This window comes from Marmota flaviventris, chromosome 10 (genome assembly GCF_047511675.1).
Source record: "Marmota flaviventris isolate mMarFla1 chromosome 10, mMarFla1.hap1, whole genome shotgun sequence".
Taxonomy (NCBI): domain Eukaryota; kingdom Metazoa; phylum Chordata; class Mammalia; order Rodentia; family Sciuridae; genus Marmota; species Marmota flaviventris.
Genome location: NC_092507.1, coordinates 114325357 through 114337408, shown reverse-complemented (window position 1 = coordinate 114337408; position 12052 = coordinate 114325357). Strand labels below are relative to the sequence as shown.

General features: G+C 44.0%; 1 protein-coding gene across 1 annotated transcript in view; it reads left to right on the top strand.

Moving 5' to 3' along the window:
- Atp1a4 (ATPase Na+/K+ transporting subunit alpha 4) overlaps window positions 1-12052 on the top strand; it is a 32796-nt gene that overhangs the window by 17595 nt on the left and 3149 nt on the right. The window contains exons 13-20 of the mRNA XM_027950730.2: window positions 3453-3589; window positions 3969-4119; window positions 4540-4708; window positions 6186-6340; window positions 6488-6611; window positions 7991-8136; window positions 11465-11595; window positions 11704-11805. Of these exons, the coding sequence (XP_027806531.2) occupies window positions 3453-3589; window positions 3969-4119; window positions 4540-4708; window positions 6186-6340; window positions 6488-6611; window positions 7991-8136; window positions 11465-11595; window positions 11704-11805 (1115 nt within the window). The remainder of the gene's footprint in view (window positions 1-3452; window positions 3590-3968; window positions 4120-4539; window positions 4709-6185; window positions 6341-6487; window positions 6612-7990; window positions 8137-11464; window positions 11596-11703; window positions 11806-12052) is intronic.

Genomic DNA, 12052 nt, shown 5'->3' with positions numbered 1-12052 from the left:
AAGTATTGAAAAGTCCTCTTTGGTCAGGGTGGGCCTCGGACTTCATATGGGATGACAGCAGTAGAATTCCTCTAATTCTGAAATGCAGTGTGTCCCACATTTTCTGGCTCAAAGATTCACATACGCATTCACAGATTAGATATTTTCTGCTCATACCTTATGTTTTAGATCACTTACATATTCTGGGTCCTAGACTTGGGGGAGGGCAGGTTAGCGTAGAGGGGTTGGAGGTATTTAAGATGGAGGTATTTAAATGTTCTCTGTTGGAACTAGATTTATATTAGACCTCTGACTGTTGGCAGTTTTTCTAGGGGTCAGCTGGAGCCATGTTTAAGTTCAATGACTGGTCGCTAGAGTGGGAACAAAAGAAAGGATGTGGGAAATTATTGTGAATGAATCACTATAAGGTTTCTGAGGGAGTAAGTTTTTGCAGAGATAGCATTGTTATGGCATGTCTGCATGGAATAACCAGATTACCTTGCTATTCCCCCATGGTTCTATAAACCACCATTTCATTGTGGAAGTTGGGGTTGATTTGAATTTTCTAAGCTTTGGGCTGGGTGCAATGGTGCATGCCTGTAATCCCAGCGACTCGGGAGGCTGAAGAAAAAGGATCACAAGTTGGAAGCTATCCTGGGCAATTTAGCAAGACTGTGTCTCAAAATAAAAATTAAAAAAAAAGGCTCTGGGGACATGGCTCAGTGGTAAAACCCCTCTGGATTTAATTCCCAGTCCCCCCAAATAAATAAAAACAAAAAAGAGCTGAGGCTGTAGCTGCATGGTAGAGCGTCCTTGAGTTCAATCTGCAATACAGGGGAAAAAATTCTAATTTTTTTTAATCCCATTTGTGATGAGATTCTTCAAATAAGAAATCACATTGTGGATGAAACCTAAAATGTATCTCATCTGGGAGTTTATGGATCCTTTTAGTAAGAACAGTCACAATTGGGCTGACAGGTGAGGAGGCCCTAACAAGGAACACAGGGGTAACAGTCAGGATGTCTAGCAAATCAGATGTTGTCACAGCCCGAGGCACTCAGTTCATGATGGTCTTCAAGACTCCCAGGGCTGGCTGTGAGCTGGCAGCTGAAGCAGGAGACCTCAGTGCTCTCTGGCCAATTGTTGGTCACAAATTTACAGGTCCCCACTGCAATTTCTTACTTTCTTCTGGACCCTAAACTGGCATCATCTTCCATATAGGAAAGTACAAGACATGCATAGTGCTGAAAAGTGGTTGCATCATGTTCACATGAGAGCAAAGTTTTGACAAGGAGATGATTCAGGGACTGAGTCTCCCAGGCTGCCTTGTGCTCACAACTTGAGGATAAATGTGATTTTTAAAAATTAAAAAAATGCCAGGCACAGTGGCACATGCCTAGAATTCTAGCAACTTGGGAGGCTAAGGCAGGAAGATCACAGATTCAAAGCCAGCCTTGGCAACTTAGGAAGACCCTGTCTCAAAATTTAAAAAATGAAAAGGGGCTGTGGATGGAACTCAAAGGTAGAGTATCCTTCAGTTCAATCCTCAGTACCACAAAAAAAAAAAAAAAAAAAAAAAAGAGAGAGAGAGAGAAATAATTGAAAATGTTCTCATTAAATATCTGTATAGCAGTATCTCAGTACTATGAACATTTGGCCCTTGCAAAGAACCTGGCCCCCTCTAAGAACTACAGCCAGGCTTTCAATGTTGTTGTGAGAGCCTCTGGTTTCCTTACCAACCCTGGGTAGTTTTCCTCAGATAGATCTAATCTGAGGGAAGAGGGTAGAAGGATAAAGAGCAGGCAGCTAGGGGGACTGAAGGGGAACATCAGAGATAGAGTCAGTACCAAGAAGTTAGAAATGAAATTCTTTCAGTACTGGATGAATTCCAGAAACTGCTAGATGAGCCACTCTCCCCAGAACTATGCCTCTGTTGTATGAATGTATCTCAGTGCTTGGTGGAATTGTGTCCCAGGAACTCTCTCTTGGGGTGATTGACTTAGTATTACTATTTCTCAGGCCTGGAATGGAGGTGGTATTGCTGCAAGTTACTAAGAACAGTCCATTTAAAGGATCAAATGAGCTAGGTTCTAGGATTGTATGAGGATGATATGACACCTTGTCCAACAGATCTTGGGAGCCACTGGGAAGCTTGCAGGGCCCTGTAAGTTGGAATGGCATCACTAAGGGCTCCCTCTGAACCACATATAGAGAACAGACTTTTTGTTTTTTGGTGGTGGGGGGGGGGTGCTGGGGATTGAACCCAGGGCCTTGTGAATGTTAGGATATACCTCTACCAACTGAGGTATATCCCTAGCTCCCAAGGACCGACTTTTGTCCCAGGTCTTATCTGCTATCAGGCACTCCCCACAGGCCAAGGCTGTGAGGATCCAGGGCCCTTCAACCCACCAGGATACTTGACATGGGTGGTCATGGGTTAAAGCTCAGTGCAATTGAACTGTGTGTGGTTACCACAGCCTCGTTAGCACTTTGTTGTCTTCTTCCAGGAAGTCAGGGGTGCCAATATGGAATGATAAGGGCTCACAAAGCCCTCCTCCTTGGGGGAATGCTTCTGCAAGTCTTATTTCCATACTTTGAAAGCAAATAGACTAACCTCTGCAGGATCTCCATTCTTGAACGCGGTAGACGATTTACTCAATCAAATGGTTTCTTCTTACCTCCCATGAGAGCTTGAAAACTTGTGTGCCTGGAAGGCTCTTGTGGTTCCCAGGTACCCATCATTCCTTCATTCCCCCAGTCCAGGGTTATTGGTTGATGGCCTACTATGTGCTGTGCATTGTGCCGGAGCAAAAAACTTAACAAGCGTTTTCCCCTCACAGAGCTCTCAGTCCAGTGATGGAAAGGGAACAAGTGATTATGACATAGAAAAGTGATAAGTGCTGAAATGTGGGAAAGAACAGAGTGCCACCAAACCACAGAGCATGGGCAGGTCATCTTTAGGTGGCAGTGGGACAGGACTAGGTACCAGGTAGCCAAAGGTGAGTTGAAACTCAATGGCAGAGTGAGGTAGTGGGAGACAGAGAGAGGCAGGAGTGAGGACCTGAATGTACATGAAACTGTGCTAGGCAGGTGGGTTATTCCAGACATTCCTCTATTACCACTTGTTCTATGTGTAGGTGTTCCTGTCTTGGTGCTTAAGGAAGCAGGGTAGCTTCTGCAGAAATTAAATGAAATTCTGAATATAGGTTTACACCCAAATCTCTGACTTATTCCTGGGAATTCTAGAACCTGAATCATCCTGTGTTTTATGGTCTGCTAGCCCTGACTCACTCCCAAGGGTTGAAGTCACAGAAGCAAGGTGTTTGGTCTATATACCAAGTTCTTGGGGGATGAGCTACTAAAACCCTTATTGAATAAAAGTAGAACACTGTTATTCCTGGGGGAGCCAGAAGAAGGATCCAGGGCTTCTCTAAAGATGATTCTGCTTCTCTTCCCTCCCCTCCCCGACCCAGGTGATCATGGTAACAGGAGATCATCCCATTACAGCCAAGGCCATTGCCAAGGGTGTGGGCATCATCTCAGAAGGTGCAGAGACAGCAGAGGACATTGCTGCCCGGCTTAACATCCCCGTCAGCCAGGTGGATACCAGGTGAGACCCCTTTGGAACTCAGATCTGCCCTCCATAATTTGCCCCACCCAGATCCCACTTCCTAAAGTTCTTGAAGTCAATTTCAGTTGGTAGGATTGTGGGGTTTACAGTTTACAAAGGAAAACATAATAAGGAAACAACCAAGGGAATGTGTCAGTGAGTTTTCAGAGGGATCAGGAAAAAGAAGAAGAAGAAAGGAGAAATTGTCAGAAAGGGAGAGGGGATGGAATGTGTCATCTGGGGGACAGTGAATGCTGGCGACAAGTGAAGAGACTGGGTCAAAAGAATCGAGGCATTTCAAGGAAGGGTTGGTAAGAGAGCACCAGCCCCGCAGTGAATTTCCAACCCAGAACTAGCCTGTTGAAATCCTCTCCTGCAGGAATGTCACAGCCATAGTGGTCCATGGCGCAGACCTAAAGAACATGAACTCAGAACAGCTTGACAGGATCCTCCAGAACCACCCGGAGGTCGTGTTTGCTCGGACCTCCCCTCAGCAGAAGCTCAACATTGTGGAGGGTTGTCAGAGGCTGGTAAGGAGCCCTGGGGCACCCTGCAGAAATCATGGGGGAAGAGCCCAACCCCAGACCAAGCAGGGGAACCTGTGGGCTGGGCTAGAGGAAAACTCCTTTAAGTAAATCCCCATATTGAACCTCCACAGTGGCGTTTGGTTTGGGCTTAAATATCTCAGGGGAACAGAAAAGAGAGTGGCTGAGATGCCTAGATCAGGCATGAGTCCATGAAGCAATGGGATTCTCATCTGTAATTCCAACTACTTGGGAGACTGAGGTGGCAGGAGTGAGTTTGAGCCCTGCTTGGGCAACATAGCAAGATCCCCATTTCAAAAGGAAAAAAAGAAAAAGAAATGAGGTGCTGAAATCAAACTGAACTTTGGGATTGATCCTAAATCTAATACAGTAGAGTGTTCACTTCCTCTTTCTGGATTTCTCTAGGGAGCCATTGTGGCGGTGACAGGTGACGGGGTGAACGACTCCCCTGCGCTGAAGAAGGCTGACATTGGCATCGCCATGGGCATCACTGGCTCTGACGTCTCTAAGCAGGCGGCCGACATGATCCTGCTGGATGACAACTTTGCCTCCATCGTCACAGGCGTGGAAGAGGGTAAGGAGGCAGGGTGCCCAGGGTTGGGATTGACCCTTAGACTCAGATAGGTGTTGGTGTATATGACATCATTCCCTTTGCCCATCATCTCATCTCCATGCAAATAAATAAATAAATAAATAAAATCACTGTATGATAATATTTTGCAAATTAGAGTCAGCTGATACTTAGGATGTCACTTTTTAAATGAGATTGGAATAAAGTCCAGATTTGCCAGGGAGACTGGGACTCTGGTATAGCAAAGTACTTTTTTTGTCCTATCGTTGGGATTCAAGTGTGTTTACAGCAAGATGAGGCTGTACTCTTTTACAATCTCCAGAAGGGTCCCCAAAAGAACTTCCTGCCTGAATGATGATGACACATCAAAAGAGGTTAGAGACTACCTATGAATTGACTTCATGAACCTAATTAAGCTCCCTTTTTCCCAGAGAAATCTAAAAAGAATGCCCATTGGTGAACTAGAGAACCCCGGAATGCTGAATCCCAGCCTCTGTGCTCTCTGCCTGAAGCTCTCTTATTAAAACATGATGATCCACATAATCATAGTGATTATCTTCTGGGTGCAATGACACATCTGTAATCCCAGCTACTCGGGAAGCTGAGGCAGAAGGATCACAAGTTAGAGACCCTGACTCAAATTAAAAAAATAAAAGAGGGCTGGGGATATATCTCAGTGGTAAGCACCCCTGGGTTTAGTTCCCAGTCCTAAAAATAAACATAAAAAAAAATACAGCAGGGAAGGATTATAATCTTTGACAGGTACTCAGAGAAGGACTCAGCAATCTTGCAAGGCAAGAGGAATAATGCTCAGAGGGATAAGGGGCACCCAAGGTCATAAGCTAGTTATGTCAGAAAATGAGACCCAAACCCAAGCCTGTCCCAGACTTGGGCTCTTTCCACTTTCGCCTTAGACCTTTAAAGTCCTTAATACTGGCATTCTCAGATATTCAGGATTAACTAGGCCCAACCCCGCTTAATTTTCAAAGATCAGATAACATCAACCATTTTGAATCCAAGAACAAAGAGTACACATTAAGGGCACGCAAATAAATCATGATTCTAATTAATAGTCACACAAGAATTCTGTGTAGTGGTGTATAACTGTAATCCCAACAATTTGGGAAGCTGAGGCAGGAGGATTGCAAATTGGAGACCAGCCTGGGAAATTTAGCCAAGACCCTGTTTCAAATTTTAAAAATAAGGACAGGGAATGTAGCTCAGTGGTAGAGTGGCCCTGAGTTCAATCTCAGGTACCACATCATGAAGAGTCATCTACGAAACCCACAGAAATAAATAAGTAAATAAATAATCGTCACACAATTTAGAAAGGAAACTGGGACCACCAGGGTCTACTTTGAACTCCCAATCTTTTCAGGGACCATAGCACTTCTTTTATGGTCTCTCTGTCCAGGAGCTGGTTAGTGGGAGGTCTGTCCTTTCTCTGTGCTTCTCACAGAGAGTTCACTGTCCCCCGCAGGCCGCCTCATCTTTGACAACCTGAAGAAATCCATCGCGTACACCCTGACCAGCAACATCCCTGAGATCACCCCCTTCCTGCTGTTCATCATCCTCAGTATTCCGCTACCACTAGGGACAATAACCATCCTCTGCATTGACCTGGGCACTGATATGGTGAGGAGCCAGCTGGGAGCAGCTCTTGGAACTCTTGTGAGATGGATCAGGAGTAGAGAAAAACCCATGTCAAGTGAGGAGGGTGGAGCTGGAGTTACTTGTGAGTCTCCTTTTGAACTTGGGGGCCCTGTCATTCCCATCCTCCAGGTCCCAGCTATCTCCTTGGCTTATGAGACAGCGGAAAGTGACATCATGAAGAGGCACCCACGGAACCCAAAGACTGATAATCTGGTGAACCATCGTCTCATTGGCATGGCCTATGGACAGATTGGTGAGCCCAAGGAGTGAGGGGTGAAGGGAGAAGGGAGCAATTGCCTCTGCCTCGCCATCTGAGCCAGTCTGGGAGATATGTTCTCTAGAAGGCCCTGGGGACACCAAGAACTGTGGATGGCTGATCTGCTGATCTGCCCTTGACTTAGAGTCTAGTACAAAAGGAACAAATCTACATAAGATGATAGCATCTTTCCATGGGCTGAGTAACAAGGAGAGCGTAGCCCTACCAGGCTACAGGAACAAACACGAGCAAGCAAACTCACCGACTATGAGATAGTCAGAGAAGTCTTATGGAGGAAATAGAACTTAACTTGGCGTTGGAGTCCAGCCCTTAGACTCACGTGCCTATGGTCAGGTGCGGGGGACCAGCAGAGATAGGAAGTTCACGTGGTATGGCTAGAGAAGAGTGAATTAAACCAGTTTGCTGGCACTCTTAGTCTTCATAGAGAATAAGGCTGCAAACATAGGAAGCATTATATTGCAGCAAACCTTGAAAGACATTTGAGTGCATGGGACGTCTTTGTTCTTGAGTTGCCATAGTCGAGAGTTTCAGGTAGTAGTGTGAGGGATGGACAGGGAAGAGATTGGGGATGAGAGAGATCATCCCAATACCTAGGGGAGGAGAGATGGAGAAAAAGCATAGACTTAGCAATCAGACATATGTTTGAATCCCAATTCCACCACTTACTACCTGAATGACTCTAGACAATGACAATCTTCTGTGTTTCAGCTTCCCACTTACGAATTATAGACAATAGTTCAAAATTGGTGTGAGGATCTGTATCCATAAGGTGCATAGGAAGTGCACAGCCCTGTTGTTAGGAGGTAAACATCAATGTTAGCTATCACTGTGGTCCAGGCATGGAGGACAGAAGTTTTGATGAAGGGACAGGCAAAGGGTGGATGGCAGAGATGTGAGAAGAGAATAAAACTTGGTAAGCGTCCAAATGTCCAAGAGAAATGATCAAGGAGGAGTCCAGCCATCACCAAATAGTCCTTATTAGTCTTAAGATTATGTGATTCAAAAATGACTCTGGGGCTGGGGTTGTAGCTCAGTGTGTTTGCCTAGCATGTTTGATGCACTGGGTTCGATCCTCAGCACCACATAAAAAATAAACAAAATAAAAGCATAATGTACACCTACAACTAAAAAATATTTTTTAAAAAAATGACTCTGTGTCAAAAACGAATGTCAGGGTTCGGCAACAAGCCACCCAGGGATGATAGGATCAGATGGTTGGTGGCAAGAATCTTCATTACTGCATAGACACTTATCAACCCAGCTGGAAGTCAACCTCTGCCCCTGCCCCTTCTGTGGTCTGCCTTTGGGGGTCCTCGGAACCAGGTTCCCCAGGCCTGTGACTCTTTCACACACAGGGATGATCCAGGCTCTAGCAGGATTCTTCACCTACTTTGTGATCTTGGCCGAAAATGGCTTTAAACCTTTTGATCTGCTGGGTATCCGCCTGAAATGGGATGATCGCTCCGTAAATGACCTGGAGGACAGCTACGGACAGCAGTGGGTGAGTAGACAAGGTGCGGTGGTAGACGGTGACCAAGAATGAGGAAGGGACAGGGAAGAGCTTTTTTTTCTTTTCTTTTCTTTTTTTTTTTTTTTTTTTTTGGTACCAGGAATTGAATCCAGGGGCACTTAACCATTGATCCACATCCCCAGCACTTTTTTTGTTTTATTTAGAGACAGGGTCTCACTGAGTTCCTTAGGGCCTCACTAAATTGCCGAGGCTGGCTTTGAACTTGTGATCCTCCTGCCTCAGCCTCCCAAGTCCCAGGGATTATAAGGATGAGCCATTGCACCCAACTGGAAGAGCATCTTTGAAGGGTGATAGAAGGGGAGGCACCAAACAGAGTTGATACCTCATCTCCAGTCCTGACTTAGTGATCTGCTTGACCATATTTCTAATCACAACAGCAAAATTCTTCTCTTTATTTATAATGCCCTAATTTCTTTTTTTTAAAATTTTCTTTCTCTCTTTTCTTTCTTTCTTTCTTTCTTTTTTTTTTTTTTTTTTTTTTTTTTTTTTTTTGGAGTTGTGTGTGGACAGCATGCCTTTATTTTATTTGTTAACTTTTTTATGTAGTGCTGAGAATCAAACCCAGTGCCTCACACATGCTAGGCAAGTGCTCTGCCACTGAGCCCCAGTCCTATAATGCTCTAATTTCTGTTGGTTCCTGCTATCTGTTGTGTATCCTTACCTTCCTAGTCTTTTGGGCTCCTTTGGAGCTGGAGGTCGTCTTTGTCATATCAACTTTTTCTGGGCCAATTTCTGTATTTCCAGGTTTTAACCAGAATTTTTCCCCAAATGAATGCTGGGTCCTCTCCTGTGTCAACCCTCCCACCATAAGAGTTCAAATAGTATGACTTAAAATCTGAAAACCTATATTCTTTGGATACTCATTCCTCATCATTCTAAACTTCTTTCTTCTTTTTTATTAATACAGTATAATTGTGCATAAAAGTGAGATTTTATATTCATATATGCACATAATCTTTCCAAACTTTTTAAATCTAGAGGGTAGCTCTGTAGTAATTTCCCCTTATATCCAAGATGAATGAGGCTCAAACTGAAGCCTTATTCCCATTCAAGAATTTTATGAAACATGCTGATTTTTTAAAATTGGTGCATTGTAATTATATATAATGGTGGGCTCTGTTGTTACATATTCATACCTGCCCACAATGTAACAATATATACTCTGGTTATTGTTTTTTTTTTTGTCAACTGTAGACATTCCCATTCCAACTCCTAAGACCATAAGACACCAATTAGCACAAGAATTACAGCATCTCAAGGGATATTTAGTCTATGATTTAGTCTATAAGTGAGGAAACTGAATCTAGGAAGTGTAATGACTTACTCGGTGTCCTACAGAGAATCCCTACAAGAGCGGGACTAGACATCTGGACTGTTGATGCCTGTCCTCTACTTTCCCATTTCACCATGACACCTCAATTAAGCTAACTGAAGGTTTCTCAAAAGTCTATTCAAATCTGAGTTGTTGGAAAGATGCCCTTCATACACCTTGGCTTCTAGAGTTTAACTGTGGCTGGATGTGGTGGTGCACACCTCTACTCCCAGCAACTTGGGAGGCTGAGGCTTGTCTAACATGCACAAAGTTCTGGGTTCAATTCCTAGTGCTGAAAAAACAAAACAAGAAAGGATGGGACATTATATAGGTGAGAAAGATGACTACCCTGAAGGATAGCTGGTGTGTCATCCGGTGCACGTGAACATACCCACTGATCTTATCGCAATTCTATGCTGGGCTCATCAGCTTTCAGCCTTCGTTTTCAATCATTTAAAGTTTTATATTTTTCTCCAAGCACAAGTTCAACCATATCTCATGTGGTCTGATATGTAGTATCTCATTCTTGTGTGGTCTTATATATTCTCAAATTTCTTATTTGATATATGAGTTATTTATAAACATGCTTTTTTTTTTTTATTATACTCTTCTTTTCTCCTCGAGTCTAATTTAGATGTACTTCTTCTGGGTTTCTGCAGCCCTGTGTGCTTTCTCTTTTATACTCTATTATAGTACTGGCATAATTAGCATACTTATGTCTCCCACTAGTCTCTAAGTTCTTTACAGTATTGGGAATTGAACCCAGAAAGTTTCTACCTCTGAGCTAGGTCCCTAGCCCATTTTTGTCTTGTTTCCTTTCTTTTTTTTTTTTTTTTTAAGAGAGAGTGGGGGGGAGAGAGAATTTTAATATTTATTTTTTAGTTTTTGGCAGACATATCATCTTTGTTTGTATATGGTGCTAAGGATCGAACCTGGGCCGCGCTACCGCTTGAGCCACATCCCCAGCCCCCTTGTTTTGTTTTCTTGAGATAGGATCTCTCTAAGTTTTTGAGGCTGGCTTTTAACTTGGAATCCTCCTGCCTCAGCCTCCCAAGTCTCTGGAATTATAGGCATGTGCCCCTGCACCCAGAGTCTCTAAGTTATTTGTGTATATAAAACGCATAGATTGAATAAGTGAATATCTCTTATCCACCACTATTTGGGGCATTCCTTTCCCCTCTGCATTCATATTGCTTTTCTGGCCCTACCTTCCTTTCTGGCTCTGCTGTCCTAAGTTCCTCTTCCTCTACAAGATACTTCTTCTTCTTTTTTTTCTTTTTTTTTAAGAGAGAGAGAGAGAGAGAGAGAGAGAGAGAGAATTTCTTTAATTTTTTTTTAGTTTTCGGTGGACACAACATCTTTATTTTTTTATTTTTTATGTGGTGCTGAGGATCGAACCCAGTGCCCCGCGCATGCCAGGCGAGCACGCTACCACTTCAGCCACATCCCCAGCCCCATAAGATACTTTTTAATAATTGTTTTAAAATATTTATTCTTAAGTTTTAGGTGGACACAATATCTTTATTTTACATTTATGTGGTGTTGAGGATCGAACCCAGTGCCTCATGCATTGCTAGGCAAGCACTCTACCACTAAGCCACAACCCCAGTCCCTTAATAATTTAATAAATATTTATCGAGCCATGAACTGTACATGGGGAGGGAAAAGATAAATAAGTCCAGGTCTTTCTTTTTTTCCCCCCATTGATGCTGGGGCTTGAACCCAGGGCCTTGTGCATGCTAGCAAGTGCTGTATCATAAGCCAAGTCCCCAGCTCCCAGGTCCTTGTTTTTGAGACGTTCTCAGTCAAGTAAGAAAGCACATTAACAGATCACAGGACAATATAAAGGTGCTAAAGCAGAGAAAAGTGGTGTTTAAAGAGAAAGAAAGTAATTCAGCCTATGGGTCCTGAAAGCAGGAGAGAAAAGGAGTCTTGGGTTATCTAAGCACCTCTGACACTGAGGTGTCACTCTGCCGCCCTCCCCAGACCTATGAGCAGCGGAAGGTGGTGGAGTTCACATGCCAGACGGCCTTCTTTGCCAGCATCGTGGTTGTGCAGTGGGCTGACCTCATCATCTGCAAGACCCGCCACAACTCCGTCTTCCAGCAGGGCATGAAGTGAGCATCCACCAAATGCCCCAACAACCCCAAACTCACACAGAGACGAGCCATTTCCCCTGCCTTTTCCTCCTTGTCTCCAGATCAGTCATAAATGTTTCTTCCCAGAAACAAGGTTCTAATATTCGGGATCCTGGAGGAGACACTCCTGGCCGCTTTTCTGTCCTACACTCCAGGCATGGACGTGGCCCTGCGAATGTACCCACTCAAGTGAGTAAAGAAAGGGATTCAAGCAGGGAATTGATTCTCCGGGCACAGAGAGAGCATGAGAGAGGAAGTGGGAGGAAGGGTGTGTTGGAACAGGACAGTCACCAACTAGCGGCTGCTGGATAAATGGGGCTACACTCCGTCACTTCGGGAGAGAGTCATCTGTTCTCTGATAAATAGATTTCACTTAGGGAGGTGTTAGGGACTGTGCCAAGTGATCACAAGCCACAAGATGTGCAAATTTAGCAGA